Source organism: Amborella trichopoda, chromosome 6 (assembly GCF_054954075.1).
Source record: "Amborella trichopoda isolate Santa Cruz 75 chromosome 6, AtrichopodaSantaCruz75HAP2 v2.0, whole genome shotgun sequence".
NCBI lineage: Eukaryota > Viridiplantae > Streptophyta > Magnoliopsida > Amborellales > Amborellaceae > Amborella > Amborella trichopoda.
This window is the reverse complement of record NC_142341.1, coordinates 40,817,444-40,841,582: the sequence shown is the minus strand read 5'-3', so window position 1 is coordinate 40,841,582 and position 24,139 is coordinate 40,817,444. Positions and strand designations below refer to the sequence as shown.

Here is a 24,139-nt window from a genome sequence, read left to right as displayed (position 1 = left end):
CATTACTTCATCCATGGCTTCACTCCAGCTGCTACTGTCACTATCCTGTGTAGCTTCCTTAAAAGTGGAGGGCTCTTGGCTTGTGGCAGCCAATGCATAAGCCACCATATCCTCAAAACCGTACCTCACAATTGGCTTTTTTATTCTCTTTCCCTTTCCAAACTGAGGAACTTCCTCAAGTGGAGTAGATTCAATGACCTCTTCCTGGTCAACATCTTCCTCCACTCTCTCACAGGGAATTTCTAGCACATAATTTGAAGTATTTTTTGGAGTTGTCAATTCAACTTCAACTGCATCACTACTCTTGCAATTTTTTTTTTCTGCACCCTTTTGAATGTGTTTAAACATGGCAGACTCATCAAATTTAATATCACAACTGGCAATAAACTTAGACAACTTAGGAGCTGGGTACCACATTCTATGGCCCTCAACTCCATACGCATAACTAAGGAAAATATACTTCTTTGACCTTTGACTCAACTTATCATCCTTCACATGAACATAAGCATGACAACAAAAAATTCTTAAATGAGAATAAGTGGCAAGTTTACCGGACCATACATCTTCTAGTGTTTTGTAATCTATTGTTGTAGATGGTGACCCGTTGATGAGGTAACACGCTGTATTGGCCGCCTCAGCCTAGAAGTCTTTTGACAAACCAGCATTACTCAACATACTACGGGACTTCTTTAGAACTGTCCTGATCATGCGCTCAACAACTCCATTATGTTGCAGTGTCTTTGGAGTGGTGAAGTGACGAACAATTTCGTTGCTCTTGCAAAAATTCACAAACTCCACTGAAGTGTACTCTTCACTATTATCATTCCTTAAGCACTTGACCGTCTTTCCAGTCTGTCTTTCGACCATTGCTTTCCATTCCTTGAATGTGTTAAATACATTTGCTTTTTCTTCAATGTGTAAATCCACGCCTTCTTAAAGGAAAGAAGGAAACCAAGTATAGAGATCCACCTTTTAAGACAACCGATGCAGGGCCCCAAACATCTGAATGAATATAGCCAAGAATATCTTTTTGTGGTATGTTCTGACGTTTGAAACTGTACCCTACACTATTTACCATAAACACAGTGCTCACATAAGTCCAACTTACACTTCTTCATGCCATTGATCAATTTGAGTTTGCTAAGTCCCGCCAAACCTTTCTTACCCATGTGGCCCAATCACATACGCCACAACTGAGTCAAGTTAGTATCATTATCATCAGATACATAAATTGCTGCTCTATCTATGATAGTATTCCCATGCAGCACATATAAATTCGGTCTAATCTTCTTGCCTTTCATCACAATCAGAGCACCTTTAAGAATCTTCAGAACTCCACCTTCTCCAACAAATTTGTAGCCATTGGAGTCTAAGGTACCAACAAATCTCCCTGTAGCCACTAAACCATCTGCATGGCTGAGCATTATCCTGTCTCTTTCTCAAATTGTTAGAGATAAGAGTCGAAGTCACATCCTCCATCTTTATGATATCTTTTCCATAAAGCAATGTTGTGACTAGATGCTCATATGAATGAGGGAGTGAGGATAACAAAATTATAGCCTTATCCTTATCATCCATTTTAACACCAATATTCAATAATTTACAAATAATTTTATTAAAATAATTCAAGTGTTCATGAATATCTGTACCTTCATTCATCCATAAGGTGTACAATTTTTGCTTAAATAACGTTAGATTTGTGAGGGACTTCATCATATACATACTCTCAAGCTTCGATTAAAGATTTGATGCCAAATCCTCATTGACGATATTAAATAACACTTCACTCGATAAGCACAATCAAATAGTGCACATGGCCTTCATATCTAAGTCTTCCCAGTCCTCATCAGACATGGATTATGGTTTCTTCGACTTTCATTTCAGAGCTCTATGTAAACCTTGTTGCACTAGCAAATCCCGAATATTAAATTTTCAAATTCCAAAATTATTTTTGCCATCAAATTTCTCTACCTTGAATTTTGCATTCAAAACTTTTTCTACCATACCGACAACCCCAAACCGTGCTCTAATACCACTTGTGCGCATAAGCTCTAAACTCGATGGGTTAATTTTTGACAAATAAAGTATGAGAAAAGGAATCTACAAAAAACAAACAACAAGCAACAAAAATAAAGCAGAAAGCCTTCTTTTCTAAAATTTTCTCTCTCTACAAAACTCCAAAAAATTTCCTTCTATTTTTTTAGATTTTTTTTCTCTTTCTAAATAACCTAATATATAAAAAAAGAAACCACCCGAAAAGAGGTACGTGGGGCTCTATCTTTTTATCATAAATTTTGGGTACATAAGTTTATCTTTATCTAGTATGATTTCTCATGTTTATCCCAACATAACTAGAACTAATCCAAAAAGATAATTATCCTAAATAATAGGAACTATTCAAAAATTAGGAAACCCAAATAGAGGTCACGTCATGCCTCTCTTGTCAATTTAGAGATATCCAAAAAATTATTTCTTTCTTGAAATTTAAGTTTCACATCCCAACAAATTATGAAAACCTAACTAAGACTTATCTTGGAATACAAGACAAATCAACATCTGACTCTTTCTCTATTGGAAAGCAGTTCCTGCCCCCTGTTTATCTCATTGTAAATGGGGGACGATCTGCATTGTGCCTCTTTCTCTTTATCTCACTCTAAATAGGGGAAGATTTGCATTGTGCCCCTTTCTCTAGAGCTTGATCATAAAAAGAAAAAAAGAGGAAAAAAGAGGAAGAAGGCATGAAAGTAGAAGATCAAGGGAGCAAGAAAAGATGGGGCTTCTCTTTTGGTGGAGGAGAGATACAAGTTTCGGGCTTCGAGCACGATACTTTTGCTTCCCTCATACTTTTTTTTGTTTATTCTCTCTTTTTCAAAAGGTGGGAATCAACATCTTTATTATTATTTTTGTTTTCCCAAAGGTTACACTACTTTGTTGAATCCACTAGGACTTGTCCTTTGTTAAATCCACTGGGACATGGCCGAGTAACTTGGTTTGGGCATGGGCTGAGTTCGATGCCCAAGCAGGAAGCAAGCAGTCCTAATGAACAATGCTATTTACAAAGAAAAGTGGAGGAAAAATTTCAAATTAATGAAAACAAACATCTAGGGAGCCTACTTCGCAATGAAAACAAATCTAGACTTAAACCATAAAGTAAACAAGTCATGTGGAAAAAACCAGTAGTTTCATCAAAGTTTGGGTTTATTTAGAATTCGAAAGATTGAAGGCCATCAATGATTTAGGGCAAAAAGAACAGATTTTTAGGGAGTCGTAGAGATTGAGGATCTTTGAGGGCTGAGGGCAAAAAGAGCAGGATTTTTGGGAGTTGTAGAGATTGAGAGTCTTCAAGGATTATTGGGTGCCCAGGTGAAGCAGGGAGAGAAAGAGGAGTGGGCATATTGGGATTTAATGAGAGCTACGAGAGAAGAATGAGCAAATGGAGAGAGAGAGAGAGAAAGATATAGAGAGAGTTGAGCGAGAGGATCTAGCATAGAGAAGAGTCTCAAAGGAGTGAGTGGGGTTGCAAATAATGGAGGGAGAGAAGCGAGTTTTTCTATAGAGGTGGGGTTTCAAGTGAGAAGTGAGTTGGTGCTTTTCTTCTAAATCATGAGCCAAACAGCAGGCTATATTTTCACAAAATAATATTACAAAAGGTTCTAGAAATAAATGGAGAAATTAAAGTTAATGTCCATCTAATTTTCTATTATTCAAGAAATCTCTTCAAAAAGTTTGATTTTTACTTTCAAACCCATTTATTTTCAAATTCCTTTATTTTTACTCAAATCGCTTCTGCTTCGGACCTTCATATTGGACCTCAAAAGTCCGAAGTTTAAACACTCTTTTTCTTATAAATTACTTTGAACATTAAAGTTATGAAGTTGTTCCAAAGATCAAATTTTGACCTTCAAGGCCCAAAATTGGGTTTTGTTCAAATAAATCAACATTAGACCTTGAAGGTTTGATGTTGCTTTGATAGACATTTGTGAGAATTGAAACCAACTTCAGGCATTTTGGTCTTTGAAACAACTTCAGATCTTGAAGCTTCAAAATAAGTTTAAGAGCAACTAATAAAAAAAGAGGGGGATAAACTTTAGACCTTCATGGTCTAAAGTAGATGCAATTTGAGAAAAGTAAAACAGTTTGAGAAAATTGATATGAATTTAAAATCTAATTTTTTGGAGAATTTCTTAAATATTTAAAAAGACATTAAGATAACTTCGTGAAATAGATGTACAAGGACGCAAACGGCCCCTTAGTTCCCAAACAAATGTCATTCCTAGGGAACTTAAATATAAAACCCAGGCCAAACCTCCCTTCCATAGATTTCCCAAACTACGCAATTTCCATACTCTTAACCCCCAAATCACACCTCATCCCTAGGCTCTTAAATCTAGGCCTTCACAATACTATGATAGAGAGTCATAATTTTTATGAAAAATTTCATATAGAACCATAAGTCCTCATATTATTTTAGGGTAGACCCTCCTTCTGTTTTTCTTTCAAGCGACATAAAAAAACTCCTAAAGATTTCACCGTATCCCCTCATCTCTTATCTCCCTATTTTATTGACTTTTAATCATAAAAATAAGCCTCAACAAATCTTTTTATACTATTTCAACCTAAAAACTTTTTTAATGGGTAGAAAGCGAAAAAGAGGGTTAAAAGAGGGAGATAAGAGATGCGGGGGTACGGTGAAATCCTTAGGGGTTTTCTTATGCTGCTTGAAAGAAAAATAGATGGAGGGTCTACCATGAAATAATATGAGGAATTAGGGTTCTATGCGAAATTTTTCCTAATATTTACTATGAAAAAAATTGATATCCATAGAAGTAAAGTTGCAACCTTATTCCACAGAAGTAAGAAGTACTTTTAAAAATCCAGTAGACAAGAGTGTTGGAAGTTGAAAATCCTTTTTTCAATTGACTATCTCGACCTCGCGAAGATGGAAATTAAGAAAAAAAAAATTTTGATGCCTAGAAAAAGTGCATCATGCAACAAGTTATTTGGATAGTCTATTTTCAAGATTTTTGAGGGATTATAGATCTGCTCAATTTACATATTTTCTGAAAATGTAAATTTCACAATTAAGGTTGAATATAGATTTTCAAGCCATTGTAAAGTTTCCGATACCAGAACTACATCTTTGGGCAAAATTTCAAAGCATGCCGTGCTTGTAGAGTATACGGTGGCCAAATCTTATACGAACACCACCTATTATTCGAAAAGCATATGCAGTAGATCTGTTGATGTATTAAAAATGTATCTCCAAAGTGATATAATTTATTCCAATGACCAATTTTATTATATAGCGGTCGACACACCACAAGAAATCAAAATATTAAAAAGATGATACAAATGAAATCTACATGGGAAATCTCTATCAAGTAGTAATGAGGCCCCCATGACCTTTATTTTAGTTATTATCCATCCAGAAGCTTGCTTGAAGTTTATCAACCAGTTGTTTATCAATTTGGAAGGCCTTTGCAAGAACAACATCAGAGATAGGTGGGTTGGCTCCAAACACAGCATTAGCGATGGTTATGACCCCTGGATTCTGGCTGCTCAAAGCTGCAATGGCCACTGCATTGCTATAACCCACATTTTGCTGGAAGTGAATGAGGCCCACAGGAAATACAAACACATCTCCTTTGTTCAGTATCTTGCTAATCAAACGGTTTCCGGGATTGCTGGTCACGAAGCCGACATAAAGGGTCCCTTCTAAGACTGTGAGGATCTCGGTGGCACGTGGGTGTGTGTGGGGAGGGTTTTGGCCACCAGGAGCAAAGTCTATGCGTGCTAAGGAGATGCCCAGAGTGTTGAGCCCAGCAATTTGCATTACATTCACCGGGGTGACCTTCGAACCCACAGGATTGCTGGTGTTGCCCGGCTTGTCAAGCCCAGCAAAGAAGAAGTCATTTGCTGTCGCCAACTTCGGGTCTTTGCAAACTTTTCCATTCACAAACACTGCATGGGAAACCAAAGAGAAAAATGTGGTTAGCATGTTGGGCATCCAAATACTGCAGAATTGAATATTCCGCTGTACACTAAGCTTTTAATTCTTCTTTGTCTTTTTTTTTTTTTATGTAAAAATGGATGCATTGCCAAGAAGAAATTGTAGTTGTTGTTCTTGTTTTCAATGAGAGGAGTACCTTTGCTGTAATTGTCTGCTACGCAGAAGTCTTGCAAGGGACTCGGATCGGATGCAGAGACATGAGATGCCGTCAAGTATAGAAAGACAGCGAGAAATAAGAGCTTCATTTTTGCCAAATGTTGATGGAGACGAGCACTATCTAAACTCTCTGCTTATGCCTGGAGAGGTAAAACTTGTGTGGATTTATAAGGCTAAAGAGGAAGTGATCTGAATCAGTCATGGGCCAATATTTTGAAATTGAAGGAGTATACTTGTTGAATTAGCATCTACTAATTTGACCAAGCCACAATAATTCTACCTAATCTTCTTTAGAAATAATATAAAAATGTCCTTAAATTAACGACAAGGTCAGTGGAACAACTCTTTCCTTACTTTACCTGCCCCATTAACCAAGTCTTTCATGTAATATAAACTGAGGAATGCCGAAGACAAATTATCTAATCAGATTTGCGAGACACCATTGGTTGGCAACGAGCGCAAGGAGTTCAAGGTTGACCCAGACTCGACCCACCTGGTTAGAATTGCTCCAAATCAAAAGTAAATTATATAATAACAAATATATAAACGGTTGCGTTTTATATACCGTGTCAACTTTAAAAAATCGAAATAAAGCACACATCCAAACCTTGTCAAAATATGTAACCTCGATGTGTAAAATTCTTATAATAGTATGAAAACTATTGACCCCGATTATGAAATTTAAATCTCCAAAAAAGATAGAAACTAAGCATATTTATAAATACTTGAAAATGGATAGTCCATAATATATAACAAGATGTAATATTTTAAAGATTTCAAATAAATCCTTTATTTTCATATCCATAAATCTTGAAGTCAAAATGACTAATTGGAGAGTTTTCTAACATTGGAACAACTTGTTCTAGGGGTTTTTGAGGTCCGTTATACTTCTATAGTACATGGTTGATGCCCTATATAAAAGTTTTCTATATAGAAAACATAATAGGATAATATATAAGGGAAATGACCTTGTGAGACCCTCCTATACCTATGTGTGTATGACTCCAAAGGATCACCATTAAATTTAGCACAGATCTCTAGAAAAGTCAAGTCCCACACTTAAATGATAATGTTTATAGAGATCTGTGCCAAATTTAATGGTGATCCTTAGGTGTGGGAGGGTCTCATAGGATCATTATTCAATATATAAATGTCCCTTGTGTGTGTGGTGTCTTTTTTTTTTTTTTTCATTGGTGGTATTTTTTTTATTTTGGCTTTTTATTTTTGTTTTTGTTTTTTATTTGTTTATTTTTTTTTCGGGTTGTGGGGTTTGGGTTGGTTGGGTTCGCCTTTAGGCTAATGCTGTACAAGTTTCGTCGCCGCAACTTTTGATTTTAGATGTTTTTTGCTAGGGACATTTTTGCACACACGTCCACTTGGCCCCTAGTGAATGTCCCCTATAAAAACATCAAAAAAAAAAGAAAAAGAAATAGCCTTTACAAAGTGGTTTTTATTTTTGAATTGGTTCATATATTATTTTCTCTGAGTATCCCCCAAAATTTGACAAAAAAAAAAAATATTCAAACCAAGGGATGACCTTTTTCGCGATGGATTATCAAGGACTTGTTATTTCAATATGAGTACTTAAAACACGTTATGCAATCAAATTCAGAAACCTAAGACCTTGTTATTTGAATTTGAGATCCTTTATTATTAAATTTCTACCTTACGTATAGAGTAATTAAATTTCTGCCTTGTTATTTCAATATGAGTAATTAAATTTTTTCTCCCTAAAAACCTAATCTCTCTTTCTTTCTATAAAAACCAAATCTCTCTCTAAAAAACCGTTATCTCCTTCCATCGAAAAAATATTTTAGCATACGTTTTTTCTTTGATTACGACCATGAAAAGTTCGAAAAGTGAGGTAAAAATAAAAAGAGGCTTCTTAAAGCAAGAGTCTTAACAGGACGGGCCTGAACAGTATCGGGACTCATGCCGGGGCCGGATACGACCGGTTCGCAGCCCTACTTACACGTGGAAAGAAGAAGAATTAGGGAGATAAGCAATTAATCTTGTCCTTTTCATTGAAGCTTGGTCTTCCGGTACCAACTTTCTCCATTCCTCTCCGCGATTCAAACATGTATCTTATTCTCCTCCTTTATTCTCTGCTCAATATTTTTTTGCAACAGCATGTCACTGTGAAGCTATCCCATGCTCGAATCCCCCGTACTTCATAAATGTACATCCCCTTGTACTCCTATGGAATCGGGAGAATCATCGTCTGGTGTGTAAGAAAACAACCCTATTTGAAATGTGCCTGCAAGTGCTGGTTGAGATATTTAATCCTCCAGTAAACTCCATGACTGATGACCCCACACTTACCCTCAGAGTTTTTATGAAAACCAAGATGAAGATCCATTGAAATCTCAGATAAGATGGTGATTTTCAAAATATAGAGGTTTCAAATTATTGCGTCTCAACCAACTCCATGAATTTATGAGAAATGAATATTAAGAAACTACCTAATATTGGAATTTCTGGAATCAATTCATATGTGCCACATTCAAAGGTGGTTTATATTGTTCAGATCTCTAATAGAACTCAAATGATATCCTATATGATTGAAGGTTTGATATTGATTTGAGAGTCATATTTTCAATCTCCAAAGTAAGTTTATGAGAGATGAAAAAAATAAAACTTTAAACCTTCAAAGTCTAAAGCAGAGGCAATTTGAGGAAAGTAAAACACATTGAGAAAGGGATTATATACAATGAGACCATATACCTTTTATACAGAATGGTCACAATTTCTTACAACCATTTGATGTGAAATTTGAAAGCTTGGATGTATCACAAAGTTCAAACGAATTTCTTTTGAAGTTTGAGCTTAGTTAATAGAATGATTGCAGCCACCCAATTTTATATCCAATGGTCAATATTAATGGGACCACTATGTATAAAAGGTAAATGGTCTTACTCTATATTTTCCTTTTGAAAAATTGGTATGAATGTAAAATCTAACAATCTTAGGAATTTCTTAAATATTGATAACTTAAAAAGGCGATAGCATAAATCTATCAAATAGATATACATGGACCCAAATGGGCTCTTTGATCCCAAACAAAAGTCGTTTCCATGGAACTTAAATGGGAAACCCAATCGAAAACTCCCAACCTGGGCAAGACAATGATAAGACTACTATGACTTTTATTATTCCAAAAGCATATGTGGTACAGATTATTTGGTGAAACAAAACATGTCTCACAGTGATATACTTTATTCCATAGACCAATTTTATTATAATATTATAGTCTACGCTCCACAACAAATCAAAATATTAAAAAAAAGATACAGATGAAAACTACCCAATGATCGTTACAATCGTCCCCATGGGCAATATCTATATGTGTAATGAGGGCTCCTTGACCTTGATGTTTTAGTTATTATCCATCCAGAAGCTGGCCTGGAGTTTATCAACCAGTTGTTTATCAATTTGGAAAGCCTTTGCAAGAACAACATCAGAGATAGGTGGGTTGGCTCCAAACACAGCTTTAGCTATGGTTATGACCCCTGGATTTTGGCTGCTCAAACCTGCAATGGCCACAGAATTGCCATACCCCACATTTTGCTGGAAGTGAATGAGGCCTTGAGGAAACACAAACACATCGCCCTTGTTAAGTGTCTTGCTAATCAAACGGTTTTCGGGATTGCTCGTTACGAAGCCAACATAGAGGGTGCCTTCTAAGACGGTGAGGATCTCCGTGGCACGTGGGTGTGTGTGGGGAGGGTTTTGGCCACCAGGAGCAAAGTCTATACGCACCAAGGAGATACCCAAAGTGTTGAGCCCAAGAATTTGCATTACATTTACTTGGGTGACCATTGAACCCAAAGGATTGCTCGTGTTGCCGGGCTTGTCGAGTCCGTCATAGAAGAAGTCCTTTGCTGTCACCAACATCGGGTCTTTGCAAACTTTTCCATTCACAAACACTGCATGGGAGACCGCAGAGAGAACAGTGATTAACATGTTGTAATAAAAAAAGTGTAGGCTTCAATCCGTAGCTGTACTCTTAAGGTTTCGATTCTTCTTCAATGTAAAAATAAAGTAAAATATAAGAGATTATGGCTGTTGTAGTATTTGATGAGAGGAGTACCTTTGCTGTAGTTGTCTGCGACACAGAAATCCTGCAAGGGACTAGGATCGGATGCTAACCCGAGTGAGGCTATCATAGAAAGGGCAACGAAAACAATTATGAGCTTCATTTTTTTCTATAAATCTGATCAAGCTAATTAAATAGAATAAGACCACCTCCTCACTCTTGGTCTATGGAGCTGCAAGGATAGCAGGCATTATATAGAGGCATTAGAGATGGTTGCCGAAGTCAGGTGGAAACTTGTTGAACAAGTCCTTGCATTGGGTAGTTAAAAATTGCTCATGGACTTTACCTAACAAACCAATTAAATTCTAACCTAATCCTTGTATAAAGATGTATCTGACATCCTCAAACTGAAGACTTGGGAATATCTGACGTCCACAAACTGAAGACCTGGGAAGGCAGCCCGGGCCTCCTTCTTTCTTTCTTTTTTTTTTTTCTTTCTCTTCTCTTTTTTTTCTTTTTTTTTTTTTTTTTGTAGCCCCAAGCTGGCCTAGACCTAATAAAGCTAGAGCTAAGGCCTGACCTAAGCAGGCTTTATGGGGACAAGGGTCGAACAGGGGCCAAGGCTGCCCCGGCCTGGTGCTGTTGATACCCTACGAAGACAAGTTCAAAATCTTCAAAATTTCTATCATATATTAAGGATGGGACGTGGCCATTTTTCAATACGCTTGGTGTCGTTTACCATGTAATTCTTCTTCAATGCGTGATTTTGCAATGGTGATTTCAGATTTTAAACCCTAGCCAAGACATAACAACCCTATGAATTCACACGTACCTATTTTTCCATCACTTTGACTAGTTCATCAGATACATCATTTATCCTCAGGTACGCGTTTGCCTTTGAAGAGTTACCAAGGAACCTTCTCAAGAGTCAACATAACCAATCCTGTATCTAAACCTGCCAACGTGCCGGACCGGACCTCCCCCGGGTGGCTATGGGGCCACCATGAGCACGGTTTTATATGGACCGGGCCAAGAATAATTTATTCAAATGAAAAAAAAAAAGCAAAAGAAAAGAAAAATAGCTGGGGAGCCTGGATCTCAACCACATTACGAAGTACAAACCCTAGTTTTCAAGGGACGGGTCGATGAGTACAGGGCCAGGCTGCCTGGCCCATTGTTAGTCCTACCTATGTCATAACGCTCTATCTTATTTGAAAACTTGTGTTGCACATTGTTTGTCTCTCATGTTTGCATACATGGATAGTACATGGGCTCTCTCTCTCTATATCTCTCTCTCATTTTAATGGTATCACTTGGATACTCCCCCACTCTCTAAAAACATGGTATCCAGGAATGCACCATAAAAATCCAATTATTAGAGGGAATGATCTAAATGTTCAAAAACCCAATATCCAATGTTTTGCTAAAAACAATCATCCAATTGTAATTAGATAATCATTGAGTTATATAATTAGATGGATCCCAAAATTTCAAATAAAAAAAAAATTCTCAAAATGTTTTGCTTGAAGGAGTTAATATATAATATACTCCCGAGGGAGCATAGCATTAATGTGGAGTGCTAGTCAATGGGTTTAAGGGGATAAGGTTGCAAGACGTTGTCCGATGTTCAACGTGTGGAAGAAAGAAAAGATTGGAAGATGATACTCAAACTAAACAAATCCTTCATCTTCTTCATTAATTTCCGTAAATGCACTCCCTCTAAAGGTCCAACAGATTTTAATCATCGGTATTTTAATAGGTCGATTGCCCGATTATTTAGTCGGTCAGGCCCAACGGGTTGGCGGTCAGGCTATTCAAGATGGAAAAATCTTAAAAAATTGAGGTATATATATATATATGTCTATCACTTGTATGTTATGAATGCGTGAATGGTGTATTGAATGGCCTATTGGATAGCATATGCATGTTCTCCTTAGAGAGAACAAAATTCTTTTTGGGTCTTTGGAATTTGAAATTCGTATTTTTTTTTATACCATACATATTGTGGTTAGGATTATTACTTGGAAGGTTTTCCAACGCCGAAAAACATTTATTTTTAATAGATTTTTGAGTTGTATCTTACTTATAGAGTTGCAAAAAAATATACAGTGAGACCATTTACTTTTGATACAAGGATATCACAATTGTTATTGATAGTGGATGTTCAATTAAGTGGTTGATGATGTGTCATTGACTGGACACATAGTAGAAAATAAATTTTCTCGAATGTTGTAACACACTTCAATCTACCAGATTTCACATCCAATTGCTAAAAATGGTTGTGACCTCTTTGTATTAAAAATAAATTGTCTCATAATATACAATCCTTAAAGTTGCAACCTTATACAAGCATTTCTCTTGTTTTTATATATTAATTACCCACAAGGAAATTAATTTTAAAGTAGAGCCTTGAATTTCCTGATCTTCTCCCATATCAGTAACTTGAATTTCAATGACTCCATATGAACTTATATGAATAAATGTTTCCCAAAGTTGGAATACCTTCTAACTAATCATCTCGACCTCGAGATGTATAGTGTAAAGAAAAATAAGAATTTCAAGTCTTTAAAATAGTTCATCTTGTAATAAGTTATCTGGACTGCCTATTTTCTACATTTGAAATGCTTAAAGATATGCTCAATCTGCAAGGGTTATGGGAATTTTAAATTTTATAATTACGGTTGAACATGGACAAGCTATAATAAGGTTTATGATACCTGAACTACATCTTTTGTCAAAATGTAGAAGTGTGACTTACTTGTATAGTATAAGGTGGGAACCTTATACAAACCTCACACTATAAGTAAGGAAAAGCTCATGAGGTTAGTCACAATCATTATCAGAGTTTTATCAGGATATTACTGCGATTGTCTGTTTTAATTACTAAAAATTTATTTGGACTGGTAAATATGATTTCAAATTATACACCACTCGAAAAATAAATAAATAAATTTTTTATAAATGATTAAGTTGCAAATTATTACTAATATGGACCAAAATCAAAATATCAAAACTCCCTAACCATCTTCTAGGTTGAACTTACATTTCCGTCGTCAATTTCTTGCAAATTGCTCACCATTTTTTAAGTTTTTGGCATTTTCTTTTCAAATTCATATGGTTAATTTCTCTTTCTGATAACATACACTTTGTTACCGGGAATGTACTTATCATCATAACAAAAAGGAAGGACCAATTGAAAAGTTATTTTTACAACGATATTATCGGATTTATTATTGGCAGTAGAATTTATCATGACAAAACAAAGACAAATTAAATTGTTTAGGCCCTATTTGATAACTGAGAAAATTGTTTTCCTAAAGAATCTCCTAAAAACTGGAAGTTAAGAAATAGGTAGATTCATAGCGGAAAGCTGAGAACCCTAGTTTACAACCCATACTGAAAACAAGAGAAAAAAGCTTAGGCTAGAGTTTGGGAAAAGAGAAATTATGAAAGGAGAGATATCTTAAGATTAGACAAAGAAAAGGGGGACGAGGGGCGTATTGCATTCCCCTCTTTTTCCAGAGAACTCGGCAGCCCTCCCTTGGGGTCGGCTGCAATTTTCCCAAAAATTAAGAAAAAGTGTGGACACCCAGAGAAGTTCAGGACTTTGTATTTCTATGTTTTTCCTCATTCCCTAACTAAGGTAAATGTTGTAACTTGGAAACATATTTATTTTTTCCAATTTTCTGATATACCAAACTGGATTTTTATGGCATGTAATTTGTTAAGGGTGTGGTTTGTATAAGGTTGAGGCTCTAAACAGTCAAAGTAAGGCGCACCTTCAAATAGTATTGAAAGATAATGTTTCAATACTTAAAACTTTTGAGATGGTCAGAAAATTCATTTTCGTCTCTAATTATAAAATTTAAGCCTTCAAAAATAGAGTAGGTCGAGCAAATCTATGAACACTTGAAAATTTTGAATATTGATGGTCTGAAAATTGCATTACAAGATGCACTATTTCCAAAACTTGAAATCCAGTTTTTCTCATGTCCATACATGGTATGGTCGAGATGATCGATTTGAGGATTTTTTAGTTTGAAAACAACCTTTTCTATCAATATTTGAGGTATGCCTTAATTTGATTGTTTAGGGCTTCACCCTTATAATTTTTTTTTTTCCATTTGTTAATTCATAAGCCTCAAATCTCTATCCGGTTGGAGAACCCAACTTGTGTCTTTTCGAAAATTTATGGAGAAAATCTCCCGTTATTATCAAAAAGTGATAGAAATTCCCTAAATTTATGTTTTCCACTCGGATCCCACTTTTTAAAATGCATATATGGTTCATTTTAAGATCAAATTGGTTATCCATACCTCTAACCCATCATCCAATTATGAAAAATGTAAATAAAGTAATTTGAGAGAAATAAAATAACTAAAAGAGAACTGCAACTTATTGGGATATTGTGGTTGTTTTGTGTTAGTGATTTATTTTTTTGTTTTTCATTTTGGCTTTTTGCAAGTATATGGTAGCGGAAAGTATAAATGCTTAAAGTTTGAGCTTAATCCATTATATAAAAAAACTAACATTAAAATGCACTCCAGCTCTCAAAGACATTTGCATAAATATAAAGAAAAATGTTTATGATAGGGGTCAACCTTATATTATGGAAGTTGCACACCTTAAAAATTATTGACAAATATTGTTTTCATTTTAGAAGATCATCTAAACCTTGATTTATGATTACGAAAAAATATAAAAAGAATGCATTTTATAACTCATTATTTGAACTCTAATTTTCAAAATTGCACAGCTAATAATTTCTAAATTTAAATAACAAAAAAATTTGCCTTAAAATTTCAAATTTTTATTTTTATTTTTAGTATCGTTGCGCTATCCAACCTAAAAGTCCTACGCATGTCACTTCATAAATAAGTCCAGATGTCACGTGGGAAAGACAATAACGTACATGGAAGACGCATAGAGCAAACGTTCAATGCAAGACTGAAAAACGGGCAAACACAAGGATCAGAAGGGTCCTCAAATCATAGTAGTGCCAAAAGGCGTATGTAGGCCTAAGAATCTATTTTCACATCTATGAAATTTCAAATTTTAAAATGGTTAAAGAGGACCTCCATAAACACCAAAAAAAAAAAGTTTTAAAAAGAGAGCTCTTGATAATACATTATTTTAGGACTTCAAATATTTTTTTGTCTTATCTTGAGATTGAAATGGTCAATTCAAAGATTTTTTAACATGAAATAACCTTTTCAAGTAAATTTTTGAAGTAGGCTACTTTACTCAAACCTTTTCATTGACTACGTTCAAATTTTTTTAACATCAAATCACCTTTTCAAGTAAATTTTTGAAGTAGGCTACTTTACACAAACCTTTTCATTGACTAAGTTCAAATTTTTTTTAACATCAAATCACCTTTTCAACTAAATTTTTGAAGTAGGCTACTTTACACAAACCTTTTCATTGACTAAGTTCATATTTCAAAATTTTTTTTTTTTAACTTTGTGGCACATCTATGCTATCAGATTTCACATCAGATGGTTATAAGTAATTGTGATCTTCATCTATCAAAGATAAATGGTCTCATTGTATACAATCTCTCGTACATAATAGTAACACAAATTGTGCATACGGAATATATGAATATTGTATATTACATGATATATAATATTACTTAATAAATAATTCTATACCATAAATGTTGATAAATTGCTACGTGGACCCTTCATTACTGCAGAGCCTACAAAATAAAATCCCAAACTTTTTTAAAATTGGGAAGTCAGGATAGAAGATATAGGAAAAGAGCTCGTGTTTAATTAGTTAGCATCTAACGATTTACATTGCTATGTCCTAAACTCAATTGTTACCAACAATAGGGGCTCTCTCTATATCTAATAATAGGATCTCTTCTTATTCTTGTCATACGCGTCCACCTCTTAACATTGCCTTAATTTATTTAAAAATTATATGCCCTACATTCTCTCAAAAAATGGGGCTGCTTCTTATTCTTGTGATACATGCCAACCCCTTAACTCGTGCTTAATAATTTAATAAGCACGGGTACATTGGACAAATCAAAAAGTCATTATTAATTCACTATTTAGTAAAAAAAAAGAAAAAAATGGAAATATTAGAGCACAAAAGGCATCAAGTAAAATAAACAGTGGAATTTCAGTAGAATTCCAATTTACAATATATATGTTCAGCTAATATCGTGTTGCTAGAAGATGTCTGATTGGTTACATTTGACAAAAACAACCATGGAATTGTCGTTTAGGGTGAAAGAAAGATAATAAAAAGTAAATAAATAGCCAAATAATAAAAAAATGACTTTTTTTTTTTCCAAACGTAACTCTACAACAGTACTATTTCAATTTCATGGAAAACTCAAGGTTCTTTTAAGACATCTCATAATGGCAAAAGCTATTCTACTCCCAGATGCTCAATTACTCCCTTGAGTAAAATTCTACTTAAAATTGATTTTAGGACCCAAATTTTTGGGGATGTAACATCTTCAAGCATGGGTTCACTTAATTTTTTTTGTTTTTTTTTTTGTGTTTTCTAATTGTACCCTTTATGCCCTTGAGAAAGTTAATATCATGAGATCAAATAGAGACCGTCCAATTTGTAAAAGGTGAGACCAAACTGCAAAAAAAACTCAAATTTCAATTGGTGGTGGGTAAGCATAAAGTTCTTAGACGTAACAAGCGCAACCACCAGCCTAAGAAACATAATTTCCATTTACCATGAGGGTTGTGGGGCTCTAAGTCTTGGCTAGGCTTTGAATTCTGAACTCACCATTACAAAATCACATATTGAAGAAGAATTGCATGGTAGGCCACACCACGTGCATTGAAAAATGGCCTATGCCCAACAAATCAACCGTCCCTTCCTCTTGCCAAGTTTCGCCAGCACCATGCACATGACCCATGAAGCACATGCCCTCCTTTAATATATGATGGAAGCTTTTCAAGATTTTGAACTTGTCTTCGATAAGGGTGGCAATGGGCCCCACCAGTTCTAGTCTGGCTGTTGTCCCCAAAAGGCCGATCCAATCCTGACCCATGCTCTATTAGGGTTGGGCAAGGCCGGGCCTGGATGGGCCTAAAACAAATAAAAAAGTAAAAAAAAAAAGAAATAAAAAAGAAAAAAAAAAGAGGGCTGGGGCGCCCGGACTATTTCCCGCCCAAGCGTGCATCATATACATCTTTGTACAAGGATTAGGTTAGAATTGAATTGGTTTGTGATATAAAGTCCATGAGAAATTTTTAACTACCCAATGCAATGACTTATTCAACAAGTTTCCACCTGACTTAGGCAGCCATCTCCAATGGTTCTCTATAATGCCTGCTGTCCTTGCAGCTCCATACAGCAAGAGTGAGGAGGTGGTCTTATTCTATTTAATTAGCTTAATCTGATTTATAGAAAAATGAAGCTCATAATTGTTTTCGTTGCTCTTTCTATGATAACCTCACTCGGGTTAGCATCCGATCCTAGTCCCCTGCAGGATTTCCGTGTCGCGGACGACTACAGCAAAGGTACTCTTCTCATCAAATACTACAACACAAGCAATCCTTTAGGTTCAGTGGTCACCCCAGATAATGTAATGCAAATGCTTAGGCTCAACACTCTAGGTACAGACTTCGTTCCTGGTGGCAAAAACCCTCCCCACACACACCCACTTGGCACCGAGATCCTCACGGTTTGAAGCCACAGCAAGTTGTCCCAAGGCAAAGCAAGGAGTCGGATATTCTTTTTCATCTCACTAACAAAGGAACATTCAAGCCCAAATGGGAAGGTCCGTTCGTAGTCAAAAAGGTCACACCAAACGAGGCCTATGTACTGGCAAACTCGGATGGAGGAGAGGCAATGCCCCCTATCAATGGTCAATACCTAAAGAAGTATTATCCTTGATGTATCCCTAAAAGGCGGTATGTATAGCAAGAAAATAAGGAAAAAGAAAAGAAGAACATCGAGCCAGTTCAAAAGAAGTTCGTTTCTTTCATTGCATTAAAAAGAGTTACAAGTTACAATCAAAGGCCCATTAGTAGGAAGGGACCCTCTATGTCGACTTTGTGACCAGCAATCCCGAAAACCGTTTGATTAGCAAGACACTGAACAAGGGAGATGTGTTTGTGTTTCCTCAGGGCCTCATTCATTTCTAGCAAAATGTGGGCTATGGCAATTCTGTTGCGATTGCAGGTTTGAGCAGCCAGAATCTAGGGGTGATAACCATAGCTACCGCTGTGTTTGGAGCCGACCCACCAATCTCTGATGTAGTTCTTGCAAAGGCCTTCCAAATTGATAAAAAATTGGTTGATAAACTCCAGGCCAGCTTATGGATGGATACTAACTAGAACATCAAGGTCAAGCGGCCCTCATTGCTATATGATAGATATTGCCCATGGGGATGAATGTATTGAATATAGGGTAACTTTCATTTGTACGTTCTTTTAATTTTTTCATTTCCTGTGGAGTGTGGACTATAATATTATAATAAAATTGGTCTATGCAATGAAGTATATCACTTTGGAGACACGTTTCTATTACACCGAATGATCTATATTACACATGCTTTTCGAATAATAAAGGTTGTGGTTGTCTATCATAGTCTCGCCTAGGTTTGGATTTAAGAGCCCAGGAATGAGGTGTGATTTGGTGTTTAAGAATACCGCAATGGCATAGTTTGGGAAATCTATGATAGGAAGTGTTCGCTTGGGTTTCCCATTTGAGTTCCATGAAAATAACTTTTGTTTGGGATCTAAGGGCCCGTTTGGGTCTTTGTATCTCTATTTGATAGATTTATCCTATTGTGGTTTGAGGTTATCAATATTTAAGAAAGGGTGCAGTTTTTATAAGGTTGTAACCTTAAACAATCCAATTAAGGCGTACCTCCAAATTTTATCATAACATGTAATTTTGTTGTAAAAGTGTTCTAGAATTATCTTAGAAGCTATTTTCATATCTAATTAGAAAATTTTAAACTCCAAAAATGGTTAAAATCAAGTAGATCTATAAACATATGAAAATCTTGAAAATGGATGGTCTAGATAATGTGTTGCAAGATGCACTATTTTTGAGACTCAATTTTTTTTTTTTTTTAATATTCATAGATTTCGATGTCTAGATGATCAATTAGAGGGCTTTTCAACATTAAAACAGTCTTTCTGATAGATTTTTGAGGTGCATATGTGATTCTACATTTAGGTTGCAACCTTATATATACTTTTCCCTTTAAGAAATTCCTTAAATAGTTAAATTTTATGTTCATACCAATTTTCTCAAAAATGTTTCATTTTTCTCAAATTGCCCCTGTTTAAGTCCTTGAAGGACCCAAGTTTTTTATTTGGTTTCTCATAAACTTACTTCGGAGTTTGAAAATTTGAATCTCAAATCAACATCGTTCATATGGGACATCATTTGAGTTCTATTGGAGATCTGAACAACAAAAACCTCTTTGAATGTCTCTTTTGTTACACCAAAGCTCTATTTACCAATGCTTGAAGCCCATAACAGACTCCAAAGTCTTGTTACATTCAAAGAGAGAAACAGAGAAAAATGAGTATAGAGATAGAGAGAGTTGAGCGCCTTGTTACGCTCTCTAGAATTTCATAGAGAATGGTGTAAGAAGATGTATTAGAAGAGTGATGCCTGAGTGTAACTCGTATATAAAAAGGATCCCTTTTATAGAGCTTCTAGAGACTATCTATTTACTGTAGGAGTGGATACATGCACCACGAACAGTCACAATTTCAACGCAAACGCCCATATCTAAGATGGAAGAAATAAAATGTTACAACCACTGAAAGTTATCTCTATATACATATATATATTGATACAAATAATATTCATATTTTTCAAAAAAGAAAATTCCAAATTTAGATCATTGACATAGTTGAGATTATCAAACACTAAAATTTTAATGGAGAATAATCTCTAGTACTTATTTTGGAGGGAGACCACACAATAATAGGTGAGTAGGTCAAATTACCAAATACTTTTCCGTGTTAAAAACATAAATCACCTGATTGCTTCGTTCGACTTTTTAACACATATAGCATTGTAACAGCGCTTTAAAACTTGGGTCAGCCGTTCTCTCTTTTTGAGTGGCTAACACTAACACATGCCTAATGCATCTTGAATTTTAGACCGGTGTTCATAGTGTTGGATTTAATGATATCCAAAATCACCCACATAAGGAAATCCCATATTTTGTGGTATCGATTACGATTGATCCATATTATGTGGGATTGAGATATTCCCATGTTTTGTGGGAATATTCCCATGTTTTGTGGGATTGAGATATTCCCATGTTTTGTGGGAATATTCCCATGTTTTGTGGGATTGAGATATTCCCATGTTTTGTGGGATTGAGATATTCCCATGTTTTTGTGTTCAAATCCCATATTTTGTGGGATAGATTAAGATTGATCCATATTATGTGGGATTGAGATATTCCCATGTTTTGTAGGACTGAGATGTTCAGGGATTGAGATTTATATTGATAATCCCATATTTTATGGGACAGAGATATTCTCATATTTTGTGGGATTGAAATTTATATTGATATGTTTCCTAAAAGAAATAGAAATCCAAAAAGATTAGGACTCTTGGATTTATCTCTTAGTATTTTGACATACATGTAACGTCAATAAGAAGTTCCCTATTAAGTATGGACTCCTAATCTTATATATATAGGATAAAAGTATAGAGAATTTGTGTGCTCTATTTGGGTCACTATATGGGAATGATGGTTCCTATGGAGAGAGAGGGAGCAAGAGCCTCAAGTGCATAAGATGTAATTTCCTCTTAGAGAGAAGAAAGCTTCATTTGGACAGAAACATTGCGATGGTGCATCTTTTAGACCCCCGAAGATTGAGAGACTTGATGGTTTCTTGTAGAGAAGCGGTTTCCATAGAGATTTTGGGTTGTCCTCTTTTAGTAAGAGAGAAGGTCAGTTTCTTGTTGCTCGCTCGCGTCTATATCTGGTGTTTTAGGTAATGGGTGCCAGAAGTATAGCGAAGGAATGAAGAGGTTTTTAAAAGGGTTTTCTTGACTTGGGATTTTTGTCGAGGTTTGTGTCAAAATCTTTGATGTAACTTTAATTAGTATTGTAGATTTTTGTTTGCCTTGCACGTGGATGTTAGCCCTCTTGGGTGAACCACATAAATCTTTGTGTTCTTGTGTATAAGTGTTTCATTGTTTATTTATCGTACTTTATTTGCCCAAATATTAGCCCATCGGGTTTAGAGCTTCTTCGCATAACAAGTGGTATCAGAGTATGGGTTGTCGGTATGACAGTAAAGGTTTCGAATGCAAAGTTCGAGGTGGAGAAATTTGATGGAAATACTATTTTTCAGCAAGAATGATGAAATAATTTATTTGGCAAAAGATGAAGAATCTATAATGCTATCCAATGAATGTCAGCATGGTCATAGGTGATTTTGATATCAAGGTGGAGTTTGTTGGATTTAGTGCTATCCAAAATCACCCACATAACAAAATCACATATTTTGTGAGATTGATTAAGATTGATCCATAGATATTCCCATATCTTATGGGTTTGAGATTTATATTGATAATACCATATTTTATGGTATTGAGATAATCCCATATTTTATGGGATTGAGATATTCCCTTATTTTGTGGGATTGAAATTTATATTGATAAGTTTTCTAAAGGAAATACAAATCCAATAAGATTAGGACTCTTGGATTTAACTCTTAGTCTTTTGACATATATATAACATCAATGGGAAATTTCCTATTTAGTATGGACTGCTCATCTTATATATATGGGAGGAAAGTGCAGAGAATTTGTGTGCCCGATTTGGTTCATCATATGGGAATGGTAATTCCTTTGGAGAGAGAGAGGGTTCCTCTTGAGGGAAAGGGGGCTAGAACCTCTTGTGCATAAGATGCAATTTTCTTAGAGAGAAGAAAACTTCATTTGGACAGAAACATTGTGATGGTGCTTCTTTCAGACTCCCGAAGATTGAGAGACTTGTTGGTTTCTTGTAGAGAAGCGGTTCCCATGGAGATTTTGGGTTGATCCCCTCTCAGTAAGAGATAAAGTCAGTTTCTTGTTGCTTTCGTATCTTTATCTGGTGTTGTCGGTAATGGTTGCCAGAAGTAAAGAGAAGGAATGGAGAGTTACTTAAAAGGGTTTTCTGGAATTGGGATTTTTGTCGAGGTTTGATTCAAAATCTTTGATGTAACTTTCATTAGTATAGTGGATTTTGTTTACCGTGCCCATGGATGTAGCTCTCTTGGGTGAACTACGTAGATCTTTGTGTTCTTGTATATAAATGTATCATTGTTTATTTCTCGTACCTTATTTGCCCAAATATTAACCCATCGGGTTTAGAGCTTCCGTGCGCAACAAGTGGTATTTGAGCACAACACATAAGCGCATGTGAATTTTACTAAGACCCTTAGATAGCACTTAGACAACAATCACGCTCTTAATCTTCACATATTTTCAATAATATCATAAAAATAACTTAATATAATGGTCACTTTGCTAGCAATTCCAAGTACCTCAAAATTTTTGATTTTTCCATTTCTTTGTTTTTTTTTTTTTTGTTTTTTTCTAATCCTTCGTGTATTAGCTGTCCCGACGAACTGTCGGGCCTAACTGTCTCAGTAATCGGGCAATCAAGAATTAAAACTCCAATGATCAATGATAAAATCTCTTGTGCCCCTTGTTGAGAGACTGTAAATCAATGTAGAAGATGATAGATTTGTTTAGTTTGAGTATCATCTTCCAATCTTTTCTTTCGTCCAGGGATGATATATCCCCAAGAGTGCGTATGCTATGCTCCTTCTGGAGCATATTATATATTTACTCTTCCAAGTAAAATATTTGGGAAAATAAATTTTTTTTGTTTGAAATTTCGGGATTCTCCAATTATAATTCGGTTACTATCTATTTATAATTCAATGATGTTTAATCTTTAGATACCGTTTCTTTTAGGTACTGAGGAAAGGGTAGTTTTTTTTTTTTAATTATCTTTGAAGTCGGTTGTTGGGTACTGAAGATCACATCCCCAAAATTTGAGATCTAAAATATATTCCTATGCAAATTTTGCCTAAGATAGTATATGAATTGTATAGTCCTATAAGAGTAGGGAATATTTTGGATAAATTAATATGGTCAATCATGGGATGATCTTTATTTTTTATATCGGTGATGCATTGCAAGCTTTAAAAGTGGGATAAGTTTAAATTAATAAGATCAACAATACAAAGGATTATATACAATGAGACCATTTATATTTAGTATAAGGAGGTCACAATTATTTACAACAACGTATTTTTGTAGACGTAATTTGTTGCAATCAATAAGATGTGAAGGTATATTTGTGAAGGTCACGTAATTTGTTGCAATTATTTACAACCTGATAATGTGAAGGTATATTTGTAGGCGTAATTTGTTGCAATTATTTACAATTATTTACATCCTTTTTTAGTTAATTAGATCAACAATACATTAAGGTATATTTGAAGACGTAATTTGATGCAAGTTTTGACAATAAGATACTATGCCACACAGATAATGATTTTTTATTTTTTTATTTTTTTTATTTTTTATTGAAAGTTAAAGTTAAAAACTGCAACCAAATCAAATGCATAAAACAAGCATACAAAGTTGTGAAAAGAAAAATATTTGATATCGAAGAAAACATGAGAGTAAAGAACGTAGCCACCATTAAAATGGAAGAGAGAGAGCCCATGTACAACCCAAGCCTTCAAATATGAGAGAAAAGCAATGTGCAACACAAGTTTTCATATAAGAGAGAGCGCTACGACATATGTAGAACTGACAATGGCATGGCAGCCCAGCCCGGCCCGTCAACGCGGCCCTCGAAACTAGGACTTGTACTACATAATGTGGCTTGAGGGGCAGGTGGACCCAGCTATCATTTCTCTTCTTTTCCTTTTGAGTAAATTATGCTTGGCGCGGTCTGGACAAGA

The 24,139-nt window shown here is 35.3% G+C and overlaps 3 protein-coding genes across 3 annotated transcripts; 1 reads left to right on the top strand and 2 right to left on the bottom strand.

Moving 5' to 3' along the window:
• Positions 1–5,276: 5,276 nt before the first annotated feature.
• LOC18429969 (putative germin-like protein 2-1) lies at positions 5,277–6,397 on the bottom strand. Its single transcript, XM_020664725.2, has 2 exons — positions 6,147–6,397; positions 5,277–5,961 (listed from the first exon to the last, which is right to left on the bottom strand). Exons 1-2 carry the CDS (start codon positions 6,253–6,255, stop codon positions 5,411–5,413), a joined length of 660 nt encoding a protein of 219 aa, XP_020520384.2. The 5' UTR covers positions 6,256–6,397; the 3' UTR covers positions 5,277–5,410.
• Positions 6,398–9,292: 2,895 nt separating this feature from the next.
• Positions 9,293–10,423, bottom strand: LOC148781765 (putative germin-like protein 2-1). The gene is made up of 2 exons (XM_088870814.1): positions 10,257–10,423; positions 9,293–10,092 (listed from the first exon to the last, which is right to left on the bottom strand). The coding sequence occupies exons 1-2, from the start codon at positions 10,363–10,365 to the stop codon at positions 9,542–9,544; spliced, it is 660 nt and encodes a 219-aa protein (XP_088726940.1). The 5' UTR covers positions 10,366–10,423; the 3' UTR covers positions 9,293–9,541.
• Positions 10,424–17,592: 7,169 nt separating this feature from the next.
• LOC148781764 (germin-like protein 8-2) lies at positions 17,593–18,520 on the top strand. Its single transcript, XM_088870896.1, has 2 exons — positions 17,593–17,797; positions 18,366–18,520. Exons 1-2 carry the CDS (start codon positions 17,593–17,595, stop codon positions 18,518–18,520), a joined length of 360 nt encoding a protein of 119 aa, XP_088727022.1.
• The last annotated feature ends 5,619 nt before the right edge of the window (positions 18,521–24,139 follow it).

Coding starts and splice junctions, on each gene's coding strand:
- LOC18429969 (XM_020664725.2), bottom strand. CDS start 6,255: ATGAAGCTCTTATTTCTCGCTGTCTTTCTATACTTGACGGCATCTCAT. Junction 5,962..6,146: donor AGCAGACAATTACAGCAAAG/GTACTCCTCTCA, acceptor TTTCCCATGCAG/TGTTTGTGAATGGAAAAGTT.
- LOC148781765 (XM_088870814.1), bottom strand. CDS start 10,365: ATGAAGCTCATAATTGTTTTCGTTGCCCTTTCTATGATAGCCTCACTC. Junction 10,093..10,256: donor CGCAGACAACTACAGCAAAG/GTACTCCTCTCA, acceptor TCTCCCATGCAG/TGTTTGTGAATGGAAAAGTT.
- LOC148781764 (XM_088870896.1), top strand. CDS start 17,593: ATGAAGCTCATAATTGTTTTCGTTGCTCTTTCTATGATAACCTCACTC. Junction 17,798..18,365: donor GCTTAGGCTCAACACTCTAG/GTACAGACTTCG, acceptor TTGCGATTGCAG/GTTTGAGCAGCCAGAATCTA.